General features: G+C 34.2%; 3 protein-coding genes across 3 annotated transcripts; 2 read left to right on the top strand and 1 right to left on the bottom strand.

Moving 5' to 3' along the window:
* Window positions 1–574: 574 nt before the first annotated feature.
* LOC119645232 (zinc finger protein 260-like) lies at window positions 575–2,387 on the bottom strand. The gene is made up of 2 exons (XM_038045309.1): window positions 1,074–2,387; window positions 575–1,006 (listed from the first exon to the last, which is right to left on the bottom strand). Exon 1 carries the CDS (start codon window positions 2,230–2,232, stop codon window positions 1,105–1,107), a length of 1,128 nt encoding a protein of 375 aa, XP_037901237.1. The 5' UTR covers window positions 2,233–2,387; the 3' UTR covers window positions 575–1,006; window positions 1,074–1,104.
* Window positions 2,388–6,108: 3,721 nt separating this feature from the next.
* LOC119645224 (serine--pyruvate aminotransferase, mitochondrial) lies at window positions 6,109–7,613 on the top strand. The gene is made up of 3 exons (XM_038045279.1): window positions 6,109–6,423; window positions 6,480–7,342; window positions 7,416–7,613. The coding sequence occupies exons 1-3, from the start codon at window positions 6,274–6,276 to the stop codon at window positions 7,582–7,584; spliced, it is 1,182 nt and encodes a 393-aa protein (XP_037901207.1). The 5' UTR covers window positions 6,109–6,273; the 3' UTR covers window positions 7,585–7,613.
* Window positions 7,614–8,774: 1,161 nt separating this feature from the next.
* LOC119645212 (protein deltex) lies at window positions 8,775–12,186 on the top strand. The gene is made up of 5 exons (XM_038045252.1): window positions 8,775–9,558; window positions 9,641–9,812; window positions 9,889–10,871; window positions 10,924–11,066; window positions 11,124–12,186. Exons 1-5 carry the CDS (start codon window positions 9,118–9,120, stop codon window positions 11,422–11,424), a joined length of 2,040 nt encoding a protein of 679 aa, XP_037901180.1. The 5' UTR covers window positions 8,775–9,117; the 3' UTR covers window positions 11,425–12,186.
* Window positions 12,187–19,162: the final 6,976 nt, after the last annotated feature.

Here is a 19,162-nt window from a genome sequence, read left to right as displayed (position 1 = left end):
TGGGCCAAATCGATTGAAGAACACGCCTGCAGCACCGCCTGAACTTAGAACACCTATGTTTTCCAAAAGGAATAAAAAAACGGTTTCTTGCTTATTACTCATAAACTATAGCAGATAAATGTATAAAAATTTGAACGCATATTTTATGTGCGATGCTGTAGTACCTGCATAAAAATGGACAAAATTGAGTGCGTTTATTCAATACTATAGTGCATCAGAATTTTGTGTTTTTTTTCAATATCTTTATTAGACGCAGAAATAAGCTTAATAAACTCCACAAAATATATAAATTCTTGGCCAATTTTATATTCAGAATGCATCTGAATATAAAAATAAATCTGTTCTCCTGGTCACCTGTCACCTGTTCTGTTTGTCTCTACATCCGTAGGGCAGAGTACGTTTGGTAAACATTTGCAAAAGAATTTAGAAGCGACTTAAAGTTTTCCATTTACAATGCTCGCACGCCCATGCGATAAAAGTTTTTATTTTGAAAAAAAGAAAATTTCAGCTGCGCCCACTCCATATTATAGAGTATGAAAATTTAGTGCTTTTACTTTTTAAGACAACGGTGATGGGTATAAAAGATTCGGCCACAACCGAATATAACTTTCTAACTCTCTTACATGTGATATCGAGACGTCTGTCTGTCTTTCAGTAATAAATCCTATATAAACTATGTATAATATATGTTGGCAAATATTTATGGTAAATTACGAACCGATATTTGATATCTTTTTAAATCTTACTGCAATTTGTAGTATATATATTTTTTTTTTGGTTGTTTTTGATAGATTTATTTACAAGCGAACTAAATTCGTTTTTACACCTAATCAATGGATTGGGAACGTGCCTGACGAACTTCAATTTTTTGTGAGAAGACGGCTATAGCATCATGTGATGACGTAGATTTGCGCAAATTTGGCAACTGAAAAGAAGACGCATATAAACGCAATAGTTTGTATTCTACAGACATCCTGTTTCACGTCACAAAACGCCAATTATTCCGCTGAATAAATTAAAAAATAAAAAACTGAAAATAGCGTACTGTGTTTTTCATTGGATTTAAATTGTACCTCGCTCGGAAACTACGATAATATGGAATAATCAAATAGTGTCATTGTCATCAAGAATTTCTATTTTGATGGACGATGTCATAGTCTCCTCTGTCATCATCATTACATCTTTTAATAACGTGTCCCTTTGCTTTTGATGGGTTTTTCGATGTGAATATAAACCGGAATGTTGGGCAAATGTTTTACCACATTCTTGGCATTTGTAAGTTTTTTCCTCATGAATTTTTACATGTTCCTTTAATGTGGTCTTCCCTTTAAAAGCCGCAGTGCATATCGGGCAGACATGAGAACGCGGCACTTCCGTATGTACATTTTTGTGATGTTTTTTTAATTCGTCGCGTTTGTTAAAACGTTTATCACACAAGTCGCACACGAAATTGCGTTCGTCCAAATGTAGTCGACGATGATTAAGTAAATGGGACGAAGTGGTATGACTTTTGCCGCAAAACTCGCATACATATGGTCGCTCGCCGGTATGGCACCGTTCGTGTATGTAACGTTCGCTGGTAGAAGTAAAACTACGCGCACAAAAATGGCAGCCAAAAGGCTTCTCTCCCTTATGCCGTCTAACATGAACTACGAGATTTTGTTTGCTGGCATAGGCTGCTGGACAAAACTCACATTTATATGGCTTCTCGTAGCCATCGTGTGTATTTAAATGTTGCTGCAACGACCAAGCCTTATGGAATATTTTATGACAATGTGGACAAATGCATTCACGGGTGGCGCGCTTTTTAACAGGCTGTTTTTGTTTGGATGGCCTAATACATTTTTCTTCTTCATCACATGATAGATTGTTCACTTCGAGATCATCGCTGACATTCTTTCCTTTTAAATTCGTGTCTGTTGCATGGGTTACATTTTCCAACAGTATTTTACTGTCATTATCGTTAGAGATAAGAAAAATTTCCTCGGTTCGATATTCTTCTTGTAATTGTTCATCATCGTTTCCAGACCCGTACTCTTCGGTAGGTGTGGATGGATTATAATGATCACTTTGTAAATGTTTTAAGAATGTATCTAATTCTATAAAAGTTTTCTGGCAAAAGGAACACTGAAAGCTAATGCTGATATTTTGGGCCGCCAACATGTCATAAAAAATCTCGCCACATTTATATAAAGTCACTACATTGGTCTCTATTTCAACGCAATTTTCCATTTCTTATACGGTAGTTACGGCTTTTCTGAATTCTTCTTTGTTTGAAGTTAGGATTTGCAGCATGCGAGTTAGTTAGCGAAAATGATTCCCTCTTTCCAAGAACAACAATTTTCTCATTTACTGTTTCCACTACATTTTGCAATCAACTAAATATCAGTTCAAAATTATAGTTTCTTACAGGGCAATAAGTTATCAACAAATTTTTCATATCATAAACGCAACTAAAAACCAACAATTAACAGCTGTTTTGTCTTAATTTAACACAGTCTAGAGGAATTCCTGCATTTCCTGCAGATATGAAACAATTTGTGAATAACTATTGGACCATACGCAGGTTAAGCTACCTTTTCTTCCCACATATATGTGTATGTACATAACAGTTAAGTTTAGATTAAGTTTTTTACTGTATTGATAAATTCTCTTAGGAATACCGTCAGATAAGACCCACAGACATAGAATTATATCGTTCATGCTTACGTTGGGGACCAGGATGGAATATGGGAGAGTTGCCGTATTCGAAGTAGATCAGTTTTAGATTTAGTTGGAAGTTTAATCGATAGAGGCGCCGATTAGATCTTGTTTTACATAGTTGATTGTCCAAACCAACTGACGACGAAAGGCGATAGGCCGAAATTCATTCAGTTAGGTTCTTTCTCAGGCAGTTGAATAAAACAATTAGCTGTAGTGCTATACATTTTAAGTAAGATAAGAATAAAAGTAACTTCAGCTCTTCATCTAAAAAATCAAACCTCCTACTCCTTGGTGAAACACCGCATGGAATCGAGTCGCCAAACTTAGAGTCGCTGTAAAATGCAAAAGATCTTCTTCTAAAGTAAATTTCAAATTTTAGGGCAATGTTAGGAAGATAATATGCTTATACTCTCAGGCTCGAAAGAATTTTTTGAAAATGTCAATAGCGACATGTCAATCTCAGATCTTTGGCGTAGTGTGAGAATTTTTAAAGGTATCACTTCCTCTCGTTATTCCATACCCACACAGGGTATGACAAGGTTGCTGGACGTTCTCATCGTATAATCCCCTCTATACGTGAGATAATTTTTTCTTAAGTGACATATCTCTCTCTCTGAACTCGATAAAGTCCTTAATTTCTCAAAAGACTCATCTCCAGGCTTAGGTGGTATTCGTAAAAGTTACCTCAAAATTTTAAATGTTGTAGAATTGAATTTTGAATTTTTAAATGTGTTAGAATTTAACAATATCTTAATTATCGGCTATATGCTCTCATACAGGTACGAGTTCAAAATCTTCACTTTGAGAAAAAAGAATAACTCGCCAACTAATCTTAATGCCTACAGATGTATTGCCTTACTTTCCATCATTAGAAAAATTTTGGAGAAAGTGTTGTACTCACATTTAGTACACATTGGTATCTCGAATCTACATGTATCCTCAGCAATTTTCAGTTTGGTTTTTGGCTGTTATTATTAACATCTTAAATTCTATTTTCCTCCCTTTGGATCCCCCTACCTACAAATTCTGTAATCTCAAGAATCTGCATTGAGTCTTCTATTGTTTTTTATTTATATATTAACAAAATTTTCACTTTCCTTCCTGAGAAAATCTCAATTTCGGCTTATGCTGGCGACCTTGTCATTTTTAGTTCGAACTCTGATCCGGATCTGTGCAGACGTACTTTGCAATCTGTGCTCGACATTATTTCCTCTCGGCTTGAGTCACTCCAACTCACACTTTCAGTTAATAAGACCAAATGCTTGGTTTTCTCAAAAAAACGGGGGGAGACGCTACTGTTACTCCTCTTTTCATTTATCGGTCTTCTATTCCATTTGTTAAAATGTTCGACCATTTAGGCTTTGTCCTACACTCGAAACTTTCTCCAGCAGGTCACATTGACAAAATTGCCAAACAACGTTTTCAAATTATTAACGCACTGAAATCCATTTGTGGGATTTCTTGGGCCTCTGACCATTTTTGTATGACTATGGCTTAGTCAGACAAAAATTAGAATATACTTGTTAACGCTTATTGGACATCTCAAAGAAGGACCATCTGAAATTATGCAGAATCCAATGGAAATGCCTTCGTCTGGCTCTTGGTGGCATGAAATCCACGCACACGCTAAGCCCAGAACAGATGGCAAATGCTATGCCTCTACAAGAAAGATCTCGTTTACTCGCCAATTTTTCATCTAATAAAATTCTATCTTTTGAGAATCATTCGGCCTCAGATCAAACTCACATCAAGTCTGATACATTTTGTTTTCTCTGGTTGCTCAATCACAAGGATATTCTTGGCAACAACACTGCAAATAAAATTGCATCGTCCCGATCATCTCATTTTAATTATTGTTCTCTGATTTCTGCAGACAATTGACAAAAAGCAATCAGTTTTTTCTTGGCGACAGCGATGGAATAATTCATTTTACGGTCGTCGCTTATATTCTTCATTTTTACACATAAATAAAGCCCCTTGGTTTATCGATTGCGAACTCAGACGTGACAACAATCCTTTATGTACATGTTGAGTCTCACAATCTTTTGATCATATTCTATTTGTCTGTCCGACTGTTACCATTTCTCTTCGCCATTCCACATTTCACAAATTGAATATATGTGATCTTCGAGACCACAGCATCCTTGACATTCTGCGTTCTCACAATTTAACAGTTTACTTCGCAATCTTTTCTTTTTCTAAATCATGTCATCAAGTGTCATGTAAGTGTTTACAGTCAAACTATGAACCTACTCTCTTTTACACTTTTTTACTCTCACACTCATCAATTCCTTCATGTGACACTTTATATACATGTACAACGGAATTGACTTCTCGTTGTTCTAATCTATCCTACGCGGCGGATAAGTGATACGCATATTTTAATAAAAATAACGTAGCGGACGTATAACACTCAAAATTAAAAAGACTTTAGTCAAGTAAATACTAAAATAAATAAACAATAATATTATATATCAAATCTAAACCGAACTTTATTAAGGCCCAAACAAAGAACACATTCATGTTCACATTAAGCCTTTTTTACACATCTCAGAGAATTTTGATTTATTGATTTGCAGAATAACAGAAGAAGAAGAAGAAATAAACGAAATATGAAATTTGAAAAAATATCAAAATCTCTTAAACAAAAAATATCCATCCAAGTTTAATAAACAAAATACAAACTTTAGCAAGTAAATATATTTAACAGTTGAATTTCAATATAAAAAAAAAAAAAAGTTAATTTCACGCGACAAACGCATTGAATGCCGTCATATTTGCAGAAAACTTGTCAAGTGCTTTCTTATAATCCTATATACTTTCACTTTTTGTCGTGGCCAGGAATTTTTTTTTCGTTTATTCCACAATCATTTTATGATCAATTTTACCAGTAGGCGAACGCATCGAAAATAATTAATTAATTTTATTTTTTCCATTTTGGAGTTTCGTTATATATACATTAATTTTATGAAATGTATGCTTTTGTAACGACATTTTACTTTAATTCCAACATAAATTCATGCGCTAACGAGCCTCATCAATCCAATTCTCGTTAACCGTTGCTCTATAATGAGAATTCCCGAACCCGAAATGCAAATTCTCCATCGAGTTAGCTCAGCAATGAGAATTACAAACTGATCGTTTTTTGATATTGTGATTTTGATATAAATGATTAATGCTATTTGTTGCTTGCGCACAATTAAATACACATCTGAGAAAATGTTGACATCGTTAATATATATGCTTACATATCATCCAAATATAAATTTCGCGATTCAGCGCGATTCAGCGCTCTCATGTGATTAAGTCTGTTTACTGTGTGACTTTTCTCCATTATCAGTGAACTTTAATATAGGTATGTACTCTTCTATACAAAGGAAAGCAGATAAGAACAGTCTATAAATTCTGATTTAAAATTTGCAAGCATCTCATTTATTAAGATCTCTTTAAATAATAAAAGTAAAAAAAAGTTGATTGAGTGGATTTTTTTAGAAGAAATAAAAAAACAAAAGTCATATGAATTTTATATATTAATGTATTATATTGCGGAAATCTAACTGAAGACGAATTATGGAAATACCACCGCCTTTGGTCTTAAAACGACCTCTATTCGTTCCAATTAAAACTTTAATGGGTCCGGGACCTTCTAATTGTTCACAACGAGTTTTGTCAGCACTCAGCAATCCGGTGATCGGTCATTTACATTCAGAGTGTTTGCAGGTAACGATAATAGTTGAAAACGAATCGATAACAATTTTTCCCTTACTCTTTTTCAGATAATGAACGAAATCAAAGAAGGAATAAAATATATATTTCAAACCTCAAACGATGCTACAATGTGTATAAGCGGCTCTGGTCATAGCGGCTTGGAATCGGCGCTATGTAATTTAATTGAAGATGGTGATGTAGTTTTAGTGGCATGTATTGGGTTGTGGGGACACCGTGCAGCTGATATAGCAAAACGTTACGGCGGAGATGTACGTTTAGTGGAGACGACGCTTGGGCATTCGTTAACTATAAATGAAATTGAAATTGCATTTAAATATAATCAACCAAAAATTTTCTTTACGGTTCAAGGTGATTCCTCTACAGGAGTTTTACAATCGAATCTCAAAGATATCGGGAAAATTTGTCGTCGATATAATTGTCTTTTTATTGTTGATACGATTGCTTCGCTGGGCGGCACCGATTTTTTCATGGATGAATGGTTTGTTGATGTAGCTTTTACTGGTTCTCAAAAGACATTAGGTGCTCCGCCTGGCCTAACACCGATTTCGCTAAATGTGCGTGCTATTGACTGCATAAACGCTCGTAAGACAAAAGTAAAAGTTTATTATTTTGATATCCTGCTTATTGGGCAATATTGGAATTGTTTTAATATGCCTATTATTTACCATCACACAATATCTGCTACACTGCTATATGGCCTTAGAGAAGCTTTGGCACAAGTTTGTGCTGAAGGCTTAAAAGCATTTATCCATAGACATCAGCAATGCTCTTATCGATTGCAAAAAGGTCTCAAAGATTTGGGCTTAGAAATGTTCGTAAAAAATGCCAGTGAAAGACTGCCAACTATAACCACCATAAAAGTGCCTTTTGGTATAGATTGGCGTAAAGTTATCGAATATATTATGAGAAAGTACGTAATATTTCTATTAATTACTTATATACATATATATATATAAATTTATGCTTGTGAAATTTTTTGGTAGGTACAGCATGGAAATTAGTGGTGGATTAGGGCCTACTGTTGGCAATGTTTTCCGCATCGGTTTAATGGGCGAAAATGCCACTTTAGAAAGAGCCGATCTAATATTAAACATACTTCGCGAAGCTATAGAGAGTTCCAAATTGGACAATAATGAAAAATCCAAAATTTAAAATTTATATCACTTTTAAACTATTTGTATATAATTAAAAATAAACAAAATAATTTGAAAATAGAATATTACTTAACATTATTGTAAAATTGGGATTTTTTCGTGTTCGTTTACAAGTTTCCTCGGAAGTGTTTAAATGCATCCACATACGTCAGTTTCTCACTTCATTAGATATTAAACTCTATTCGTCACTTAATATAACGATGCCCATATATTATATATGTAACAGGATGAAAATAAAACCAACTGGAATGAAGAGTATTTACATTAACAGCATATTTAAGATGCGAAACCATTATTAATATCCAATTATTCGGATGAGTAAATTAAATATCCAATCTTTTAAATCAGTTGAAGAAATTCATGTTTGTAACATCGCATTCAAAACTAAAATAAAAATAAGCAAAAATTTGCTTTCTTTTCTACTTTTTCATTTGCTTATGAACGGTAGCAACGAAAAATACACGAATACTTTACGTGATCGCAACAAAAACGATTGTCAACTACCGGCTTGATCACAAAGAAAAGTTAACTTTCAGAAATGTGAGTACCCTGCTAGTTTTCTAATTCATATCCCTAAAAATTGTACTTTCCATTTTTATTTAACATCGGAGGCTGCAAGCAATAAGTAAAGAATCAATTTTGCAATACACGTTCAAAAAATTCTACTCTCTTGCATAATTGCATAGAGATTATTATGATTGAGAAAGTTCAATTCCCACCTCAGCTTTATTATGTCAGCGTTCCTGGGTCTCAGAACGCATTATTTCAGAGCTCTAAGGGAGTTGATATTCGTGCTTTAATCGCGCTTATATATACAGGTGTGGGGAAGAAACTAATTTATTAATTTCATTAAGTTTATGTATTTTCTAGCTTTGCAAATTATATGTACATCAACTATAAATAATATGTTGTAAATTTATAAATCAATTTCTCCACTTGGGTATTTAAGTGCGGCTTCATTGCGTGGCTCCCTCAAGCCCCGAATGTGGTCGAATTCAAGATAATACAAAAGCAGGCTTGTTAATTTACTTTGAAGATACTTCAGTGGCAGGGTTGTTAAATTTAACCTGGAGAAGTTTCTCATTTCCCCATATCCCCCATGCCCCAAATGTCGATCGATGGTTAATGATGGTTGCACTCTTAATGCGATCGTATTGCCCACGTTTACCATAAATTTCTAACATTTGACAATAATGTTTAGTAATCGAATATAAATTCTCGTCGGGCATTTAGATTTTTATTTTTAGTTTAGTATGTGCAATTTTACTTTGCTCAAGATATTATATACAATTTTATATATAATATATAAAACAATAAATAAAAATAATTTTATATATTACTTTTTATAATTGTTTTCGCGCTGTATTTTATGATCGAAATCTGCCAGTTAGGTGAATTGATTGATTAAATGTGAAGAGAAAAACTTATGGAAATAGGGCCCTTAAAATTATTGACAGTATTTATATATCGTTTATATACGAATTATATATAATATGCAATAAAAGAAGGTTCCATGAGTCGCTAAAATAACATGGCTTATGCTAGCAGTAGTGGTGGCAGTGCTAATAATTCAAATAGTGGGATAACGGGGCTAAATTCAGCTAATGCTATTGTGCCAAATAACACGCATGCTGTGGTGGTGTGGGAATATGAATCACGAGGTGGCAATTGGTTGCCTTACAGTCCTGCTGTTTCCCAGCACCTAGAACGTGCCCACGCCAAAAAGTTGACCCGCGTCTTGCTTAGCGATGCCGATCCCAATTTAGAAAACTATTGCGTCAATGTTAGAACAATGACACAAGAGGCCGAAGAAGATACAGGGAGACTGACAGTAGGTGTTAGACGCATGCTTTATTTACCCGGCACTCCGGCTGGAAAGGGAACCAAATGGGAATGGGCGGGATCAATGGTTGATGACTGGCATTCTTATAATATGCATGTTCAATGCATTATAGAAGATTCTTGGACGAAAGTAAATAATATATATATATATATATATATATATAACTAATAAAAGATGAAGAAATTAACTTGCGAATATCTGTTATTTATAGGGGGAACAAACTTTAGATTTACTCAATATACTTGGTCTTCCATATACAATAAACTTTTGCAATCTCACCCAAAAGAGACAACCTAGTGGTCCAATTCGTAGTATTCGGCGAACCCAACAAGCGCCTTATCCGTTGGTTAAATTAACCCCTCAACAAGCGGCTCAATTAACCGGTATATAATGAATTTAAATTGATTGCACTAATGTTATGTAATTTGACAATGAAAAATATAAAAATTATACTTACAGCGAGAAATTCCTTCGAATATGGTTTTAAACGCCATAATACCCTGCCAAAGCTAAGAGCAAAATCACAAGATAATAAACATTTACAACGAATTCCCGTTAATGGTGCGACAACGTTTAATGCATCGCATGGCAATCGTCAGCAGCATACATCGACAAGAACAGCGTTATTGCAACCAACACAATCGCATGGCCATAGCCGGAAGGCAAATAAGCGTAGTGGTGATTTGTCTGCAACAAATTTGCGACAAATTTTTAATAATCTTAACATATTCGGCAGTAGCAATACAAAGCAAAATGCTGCTACAATAAATAATGCAGCACCAGCTATGAGCAATCATGTGCAGGCTTTTCCCCATTCCAAAAATATACTCAATGCCTCAATAAGCAGTCATCACAGTCGTTGCTCGGAAGGATCGTTACAATCACAACGCAGTAAAAGGGTTGTTATGCACAGATCCCGCTCACGAACTCGCGCATCCGATACGGATTCGAATAGCATTAAATCTCATCGGCGACCCAGTGTTGACACCGTCTCCACTTATCTTAGCCATGAAAGCAAAGACAGTTTACGTAGTCGTACTTTTGCAATATCTGTAAACGACTTGTTAGATTGTTCTCTGGGCAGTGATGAAGTGTTTGTGCCTGCTTTATCTGCAACGCCTGTCATGAGTTCAACAGAAAGAGCACCAGCACCACCGCCCTTACCCAACAATGCAACAATAACTTCGCAAGGTGCTTCATCAGCGAAGGAATCAGTTAATGGATTGATTGTTGGCGTAGATCCGGCCAGTGACATGATCTCACGCTTTGTTAAAGTTGTCGAACCACCACAATGGCCGAATGCTCAGCCATGTCCAATGTGCATGGAAGAACTAGTTCATAACGTACAAAATCCAGCGATTGCTTTGAGTCGATGTAAACACCTCATGCATTTACAGTGCCTTAATGGCATGATTATAGCCCAACAAAATGAATTAAATAAGGTAATCGGCTCGATAGTTGGCGTTCTTTTATTTATTTTTTTTTCATTTCTAGAATCTTTTTATTGAATGTCCCGTGTGTGGTATTGTTTACGGGGAAAAAATTGGCAATCAACCTAGTGGCACAATGTCTTGGAGTGTCATAAGTAAAAGTTTGCCCGGCCATGAAGGACAAAACACGATTCAAATTGTCTATGAGTAAGATATTGTCGGCTCTTTTCCCTTTGTTCTTAATTACAATTGTTTTTCTTATAGCATTGTATCAGGTATACAAACGTCTGAACATCCGCATCCAGGTCGTGCCTTTTTTGCAGTTGGATTTCCACGTATTTGCTATTTACCTGACTGCCCATTGGGTAGGAAGGTGCTGCGCTTTCTTAAAATTGCTTTTGATCGTCGCTTATTGTTTTCCATTGGCCGCTCAGTGACAACTGGTCGCGAAGACGTTGTCATTTGGAATAGCGTTGACCATAAGACGCAATTCAATATGTTCCCAGATCCCACATATTTGCAACGTTGCATGCAGCAACTAGTGCACTTGGGAGTAACAGATTGAATCGATTTTTAATGTGCCAATTAATTAATTAAAAAGCAATATACACTTCCCAAGGGCCTGCCTGCCTTTGTTTACTATAAAAACATATTTAAGTCATTCATAAGCTCAGCATCGAAAATGCAGTCTTTTTGCCGCATATTCCATATACTTTATTTTATTTCTTATTATTATTATTATTATTATTATTTTTTATTTTTATTTTCACAAAGCTTTATAAAGATTCTTTTGTTTTGACGAATTTAAGGAGGTTCGGTGATGTTGCTTCTAAAATTCTTAATGACAATTTTTTTTTCAAAATTCCGACTCTATACTTTTATGCGTATCGGCCAAGGGAACAAAGGAGCAATGAGGACAACAAAAACGCAAAAATAAGAGAAGGATTTTCTTTAAGGGCATTAAGTTACTGAGCAAATAATACGCTTTTTACGCGGCATTTTGCGATATTTTGCAACGTTGTAATATTTATTTGCTTACCCATAATTTGGGCTGAAATATAAGATATACATAGTATATATAATCGTTAATTATTAATAATTTTAATTTAATAATAATCTGAATAATGTTTTTGTATACGGGCTATGTATGCTCAAGCAATTGAAATACTTTTTCCGCGATAAGAAAGCGAGTGCATTTTTTCATGCACTAAGAAAAGAGTGCCACACACACAACAGATTAACATTTCGATGTGGTCTGTGAGTATAGACGATACTTTATTTAATAATGTACTAGAATGGTATTAAATTATCAATGCGCACGAAATCAGTATTTTTATAATAAACAACAATAAAGCGAATAGGTATACACACATATATCTTTTAAATTTCGAAATTATTTGTCTTTTTTTATATATTTTCGTTCGAAAGATGATAATAGACTGAAGTGACAAGGAATAGCGCCATACTAATATTATCTATCTGGAAAATAGTAAATCCCTTCATCGTAATTCTTGTGTAAATAAAATGGTTTTGAGTTTAAAGTTTCAACTTGATCACTCAATTTTGACAAGGATAAAACTTCTATTCTATCTATATATATAGAACAAGCGAGGCGCTGACTAGCTGTAACTTTGAATCAAAAATTTGAAAAAGCTTCGTCGCTATCGCAACGAAAATTTACGAAGAATTGCATTTTTTTATGTTCAATTGTATATCAATTCAACAAAGCTCTTTTTCAATGTAATTCTTAAATGAAGAGAATTTTCTTTGCAAAAAAAGAAAAAGGTAAGAGAAAATTTCTCTTCAATTTTGCTGGAGAAATTTTTCATACCTACCATCTCAAACTAATCTGTTAGAATTCGAATATTTTATAAAATATGCGCGTGCTGTTCAATCAAAATCATTTTGTTACTGACTGCCCAGCTGGTCCTAAAAAAAAAAAAAAAAAAAAAAAAACTTCAATTTTTCCAGATTTTAAATCATTAACTCGCATAAGCTGTAAATCACAACTGTATGATGTTGAGTTGAGTTATGATTTTGTGTTCTTGTCATTATTGCTTTATAGGCTGATCACTTGCATTTTTCCGCCTGACAACTTTAGGTTTTCGTAAACGCTTGATGAGAGTGAATTAATTGCAAGTTATAGTTTTGTTCATCTATCCTGAAAGTTTGAAATTTCAATGTACGAATGATCCGGCCACAACTATTCCCATTTCTCAATACGATTCGTGCCTATCGTGGCTACATGTCATAATTCAGCTTACTTATGACGATGTTGTTGATAGATGATAGACAAGCAGACATGCAGGCGGGCTGGGTTAAGTCGATTTAGAATCTTACGTACATACACAAAACTTGTGGAGTCACAAATTGTTACAAACTTATAGAAAAATCGAGTGCGCATGTATATGTTTGCTTTAGGATATCATCATTTGAAGATGAAGTGCGGTCATAATAGACTTGTAATGCTTCCATTTATACTTCTTACTTATTCTTACTTATAAGTCTTATTTCTTCATTCATTATCCAAGGAGCAAATGCTAGAATTATTTAGTTGTTCAGCAAAAAATCTTATAGACCCCCCATAATTAGTATATAAATACTGATCGGCATAAAATTATGACTTGATACCGCCGTCTAGTTCGTGTTAGGGAAACATCGATGATAATACATGCAGAAAAAGGTCGTAAGTTGAATTTCTCACGATCCATGATTTATCTAATATGTGTGTATGTCATTTAATTAATCAAAATAAAATGAAGGTTTACTAGCTCAATGCAATCTTTGGAATCTATTATATTAATATAATGCGTTTTGGAACTATTAGAGTGATTTGATTGATTGAATTCAACATTGGTAGGCCAATAATGATTAATAAGATCATTTAAAATCAAAATTTATTATTTAAACAAAATTTTTTGATTATATAATTTAGAAAAGAAAAGAGAAATTATCAACATATCGTTAATGGATCGGTTTCTTGCTTAATAGTAATGATTAGAAAAAGTTCTTCTTTTCCATCAACAGGGAAAAGTGCTTCCAAATTATCATGTTTTTACAGCCTTATCTTATTTGTAAATAAGTATTTCAAGGTATTGAAGTATTTAAAAGAAAAAAAAAAACGCTCTGCTGCATAAATTTTCCTTCTTTTTAAGTCGACAATTTAATGGGTTAATGAATAAAAGAAGACACTTAGGCACACTCACATTTGATGATTGTACAGCTGAAGTGGCAGTGAAAGTCAGATTTAATTGATTTGTAGCATTACTACGTGTACGTTGAATTATTTCAAATTTTGAAGCGATGTAACGTCATCGCGGACCGTTGCTTCTCCATGCCTTTCCTAAATTGTTGCTTAAATTTATAATCATGATTTCAATGAGAAGATAGGTAGACGGACATTAATCAGTTCGCTTTTTGCGGATAGGTATCCAGGATTCGTCTTAAGTTGAATGATATATTGCTACAGGTTTTTATTCAAGAGTAGTGGTATTAAGAGGTTAAATTCAGTTTGTACGTTATGTCTTTCTTATTTTTCTTTGCTGCGATTACGACATCACATGATTCGTCCAAAAATGTTAAGCAGAAACATACAAGGACGCGTAAATAGCTTGGAATACTTGTAAGGAAATTAGAAGGTTATACGTTTTAGTTTATACAGGAAGTTTTTTTGTTTTTTTTTTTTTTTTGTTTTGTAAGATTTCGGGTTAGGACATTGATGAGCATTAAAATTCTGGATATGTATTTATATTGTTTGTGTGTATTGCGTACATGTGTGTATTCCTGGTAATCAAACTTGTTATAGCTAAATTTGAATGTGGTCCGATGACCCTGAAGTGCAAATATCAATAAAAACTCATATTCATTAAGGCCTTTTTAAGGTTTTTTTTTTTTTTTTGTATACCATACATAACTCGTACGATACAGCGTACATTAAGTTTGTGCGGACGTATGTAACACCCAGAGAGGCTTAAGGCAGACGCACTTTTTATTATACCGACCAATTCAGAAAAGGATTTTATACTTGTCTGTCTATCCGTCCGTCCGTCCGTCTGTCCATTTATTTTTGTGCTCAAACTAAAAATCGGAACTTTTGAGATATTTTTTGATGAAATTCGGTACACTGACCTTCTTACACCCAAAGACTAACGCTATTAAAAATGATTTGAATCGATTCACTTTTTTAATCATTCCCCGTATAGCGCCTTATTTCGCAAAGTCGTTATATGGAAAAACTTGCAATTTTCAAAATTATTCGACAAAACGCACTGGGCAATAGTATTTTGACACTCTAAATTGGTACCAAAAGCTTGGTTTGGTTGGAGCAATTTTTTCAACTCCCTCTCATTTATTACGAAAACTGAATATTTATTTTGGTAAAAAGGTCTAACTTTTAATATTTTATGGTGAAAGTTGGTTCATAATAGTAAATTGACAAAAACGTTAAGTGGGCGAATTCAAACGACGTGGTACCATTTCTTGGACCCCCCCTTCATATAAGATTTCTCATGCTTATTGAGCACTTTAGAAAAAAGTTCAATTTTTAATATTTTTTGATGAAAACTGGTGTATAGTAGTAAATTAACGAAAACATTAACGGTAGGGAATTTGGATCGCTCAGGTCTATTTTGCAGACCCTAACGTGGATAGGGGCCCTCGTGAGTACATAATGTGTAATTTTTGGTGTATTATTATCAAAACGAGTGAATAATTATCTTAGGCGGCATATTCGCAGTCGCAATACTAGTAGAAATAGAAATAGCAGTGGGAAGTAGAAATGGAAATAGAAATGGCGGTCATGATATCTGTTTTTCAATTTCTATTTCTACTCCTATTTCTACTTCTACACCTATTTCCACTGCGATCGCGACTGCGACGTTTGTTCGTCTATTTCCGCTCTTATAAATAGAAACAGAGAGAAGTAGGAGTAGAAAACGTGAACACCGTCGATGTCTCGGTCGGGACATCTATTGCTCTACTCTTATTTCTAAAATTGCAGCCATGAAACTGCAACCAAAAAACCACAACCATACCACAAAGCTGCTGCCGCGAGACTACATCGGCGAAGCTATGACTACAAAACTACAACTACAAAGCCGCAAACGCAAAACTACAATAGCAAAGTTACGATTCTAAAATCACAACTACATAGTCCCTATGCCCACGAAGCCTTAACTAAAAAAGCACAGCTGCAAAGCTACAAGTACAAATCCATAAACACAAAACTACAATTGCAAATACACAAGCACAGGCCGCACCACGTCGTTGTCGTTGCATCTACAGGCGTCGCAGTCGATGTGACGGTCGAACCGACCATAATGTCCTTACTTGTTTTATTCTTTTTTCTTTTTTAAGCGGGCACCAACAATGTAAAGTGCAACGCATTCGAAACAAAAAATAAAAAATATATATATATATATATATATATATATATATATGTAGTATATATAGAATAAATTTGTAGGCACCTTGTTTTGCGGGAAATTGATTTATTACAATTTCGATACCAATGAACAGTTGAAAAGTTTGTTTTTATGTATGGAAATATGCTTCGATGCTCTATAGTCGATAGTCGTATGTCGATATGTCGTACTCGTTACTCATATGGTCTTAATGATCGAATTAATTAAAAGCGAGCAGAGTCTAAATATTGCAGTTATTTCTAACTAAACTATTTACGTATTAACAGCGGTTGTCGTGTGTGGCCGGCCATCTCTACTCCAATAAATAAATGGTATATTTTTTCTTTTGATTTTTTTCCTAATTAAACTTTTTAACTGGCAGTTGAGCGAACATAACTTTCTTGTTTCATAAATTAATTCATGTTGTGAATTTTTTTAATAATTATTATTATTATTATTATTATTATATATTTTTTTTTGTTTTTGTTTTTATTATTTATTAGCCGTTATCATGAAACGCGTTATAATGAATAATCGAAATTAATATCGTTTTTAAATTTAATTTGATAGTATTGTTATTTTGGATGCTGTGTAGTCATATAGAATATGTCTAACCACACGTGCTTAACCAACCATCAATCAAAACAATTGAATGCGTTTTTTTAATTGTAATCTAATTAGAAATAATTAAAAATAAATTGCGCATAACAATAGATTTACATAATAAGATCACAATGGATTAAGAAGTCCACTGCTTTTTTTTTTTCTCTTGCTTTAGCGAAAGCTACATTAGCTATTAACAAATTCAAGGTGCGCTATTATGAAGCCATGGCTTAAACGATCGCGAAACGTTTAAACAAATAAGTTTGAAGTTAATATATCCGAGCATATTATGTTAAGTATGCGTATATATGTATGCGTATTTATTAGAGCAATTATCGCGTCAAAAAGTATTAGTGTTGGAAATTTTTAACTCAAAAATAAACAAAATTACTTTATCTGCCTATAGCTGATAGAGTGACGTTTAAAGGCGTTTAAAACAATTTAACTTTTTTTTTTGCTATTTGTGGTGTTCGGCTCCTGATCATCCTAGTGATCCTACATACGTCACCTCGCTTAATAGAGTTATGCATTAAATGACTTTTCTAAATAAGGCTCCACATTTGAAGTGGCCGAAAAAGTGGTCCGATCCTTACCATTTTCCATAGTTTTTGCCTTTCATCAAAATATTTTGAAAATTGCGTACAAATTGCGTTGAGCACAAGCAAATGAGACAAGTAAATGGACAAACGGACCGACAAACTTAGATCGATTCAGAAAATGATTCTGAATTAATGAATGGATCGTTCTATAGAAAATAAGAAAGTAAGACAAATAGCCAGACGGACAGATTACCTGTTTTAAGAGTGGATCCATCTGTATCACAACCGTTGCAGGATAAAAATATGGAGAAACTTGAATTAAAAAGTTGAATTTTCGACTCAAACGCAAAGAAAATGAAAGGTAGGCTTTTATTAATAGAAAAAGTCTAAATGAACGAATCATCGTTGAGCATGTTATTTGCTTTAAACGAAAAGAATGAAAATTTTTGCAATTATGTTGTTCATGCCATTTTCAAAACGATCGTTTAGTGTTTCAAATACCCGTAAAAGAAATATGGGCATTTGAGTTTAATTTTTTGTACCCATCAACCAAGCGGTATAAGGGGTATATTCATTTTGTCAAGACGATTGCTACAGAGTATATCCATACATTAACGATCAACATCAAATTGTGAATCGATTTAAACACGTCCGTCTGTCCGTCTGTCCGTTTGCGTAATGCCTGTCAAATGATAAATTCGTTAGAAAGATTAGAAGTTGTCACATGCAGATTGGTATTGAAAATGGACTAAATCGGTCGGAAGACATGGCTATAGTATCGTACAAACCGAGAAGAGTCACCATCGATTATCTAAGAGGAATAAAAAAAATGGGTTTTTTGCTCATTTGCACGCGTAAGCTGTAGCGCAGAAATAAACTTCGAAGACTCTACAAAGTATTATCTCGGACGTCACGACTTAGAGAACTAACTACTTCGTTACAATACCGTTGATATGGTTATCAAACAAGTAGCCTTAGAGTGTGGAATGCGAACGGCTACGTGTATTAATTCTAAATTAATTGTGGTAGGTGTCACAACTTAGCGGATGAAAGTTTTCTTAAAAATATGTTCCATATAGCTACCAAATGAAAGTAGTAGAAAGGCGAGTAGAGTGCGATAAATTGTTTTAGTTATAATTTAAGTCTGGTATACGTTTAATACACAACATCTTAGGGTGTTTCGAAAAAGCCGATTTCTTGGACATTAAAAGCATAAGTGGGCGAAGCTTTTATGTGATGGGTATACGAGACTCACAACAAGTACGCACGCTATAGTGGGCCATTAAATAACTTACTCAATATAAGATGTTATATTGAGAGTGGTTGAAAAAGTGCTTCGATCGGAAAGATTTCCATTAGTGCCAGAAAGCGTCAGTGTAGCAAATTTCATGAAAGGAACTCGAAAATTTGTGGCCCGTAGATTAAATATAAGAATACAGGACGGATAGATGGGCAGATGGACAGACAAGCTTAAATTTCGAATTGATTGGTATAATGAAAGGCGTTACATACATCCGCACAAACTTTTACAACAAGTGGGGTGGGTTATCAAAAATATCTTATCAATTCTTCTTTTACATTCGGCCCATCCGGTTATTAATAGTCGCTTCAATTACAACACTCGCTATTCGAAAGTAATTCCTTCAATAATGTTTTCTCGTCGGATTATCGCCGCTTATCTGTATTATTCAAAACCAATCACTATTCTCAGCAGTACTTTCTTACCGAATTAAGAAAAATGGCCAACTGCATCTAGTCA

Source organism: Glossina fuscipes, unplaced genomic scaffold, assembly GCF_014805625.2.
Source record: "Glossina fuscipes isolate IAEA_lab_2018 unplaced genomic scaffold, Yale_Gfus_2 0, whole genome shotgun sequence".
NCBI classification, from domain to species: Eukaryota; Metazoa; Arthropoda; class Insecta; order Diptera; family Glossinidae; genus Glossina; species Glossina fuscipes.
Note: the sequence above shows the minus strand (reverse complement) of the source record. Positions and strands in the feature narration are given on the sequence as shown.

What these genes read in the sequence shown, in the direction of transcription:
- LOC119645232 (XM_038045309.1), bottom strand. Translation starts at nt 2,232, where the DNA reads ATGGAAAATTGCGTTGAAATAGAGACCAATGTAGTGACTTTATATAAA.
- LOC119645224 (XM_038045279.1), top strand. Translation starts at nt 6,274, where the DNA reads ATGGAAATACCACCGCCTTTGGTCTTAAAACGACCTCTATTCGTTCCA. An exon ending in TACATTCAGAGTGTTTGCAG is followed by an intron (nt 6,424 to 6,479) that starts GTAACGATAATA and finishes ACTCTTTTTCAG; the next exon opens with ATAATGAACGAAATCAAAGA. An exon ending in ATCGAATATATTATGAGAAA is followed by an intron (nt 7,343 to 7,415) that starts GTACGTAATATT and finishes ATTTTTTGGTAG; the next exon opens with GTACAGCATGGAAATTAGTG.
- LOC119645212 (XM_038045252.1), top strand. Translation starts at nt 9,118, where the DNA reads ATGGCTTATGCTAGCAGTAGTGGTGGCAGTGCTAATAATTCAAATAGT. An exon ending in TAGAAGATTCTTGGACGAAA is followed by an intron (nt 9,559 to 9,640) that starts GTAAATAATATA and finishes TGTTATTTATAG; the next exon opens with GGGGAACAAACTTTAGATTT. An exon ending in AACAAAATGAATTAAATAAG is followed by an intron (nt 10,872 to 10,923) that starts GTAATCGGCTCG and finishes TTTCATTTCTAG; the next exon opens with AATCTTTTTATTGAATGTCC.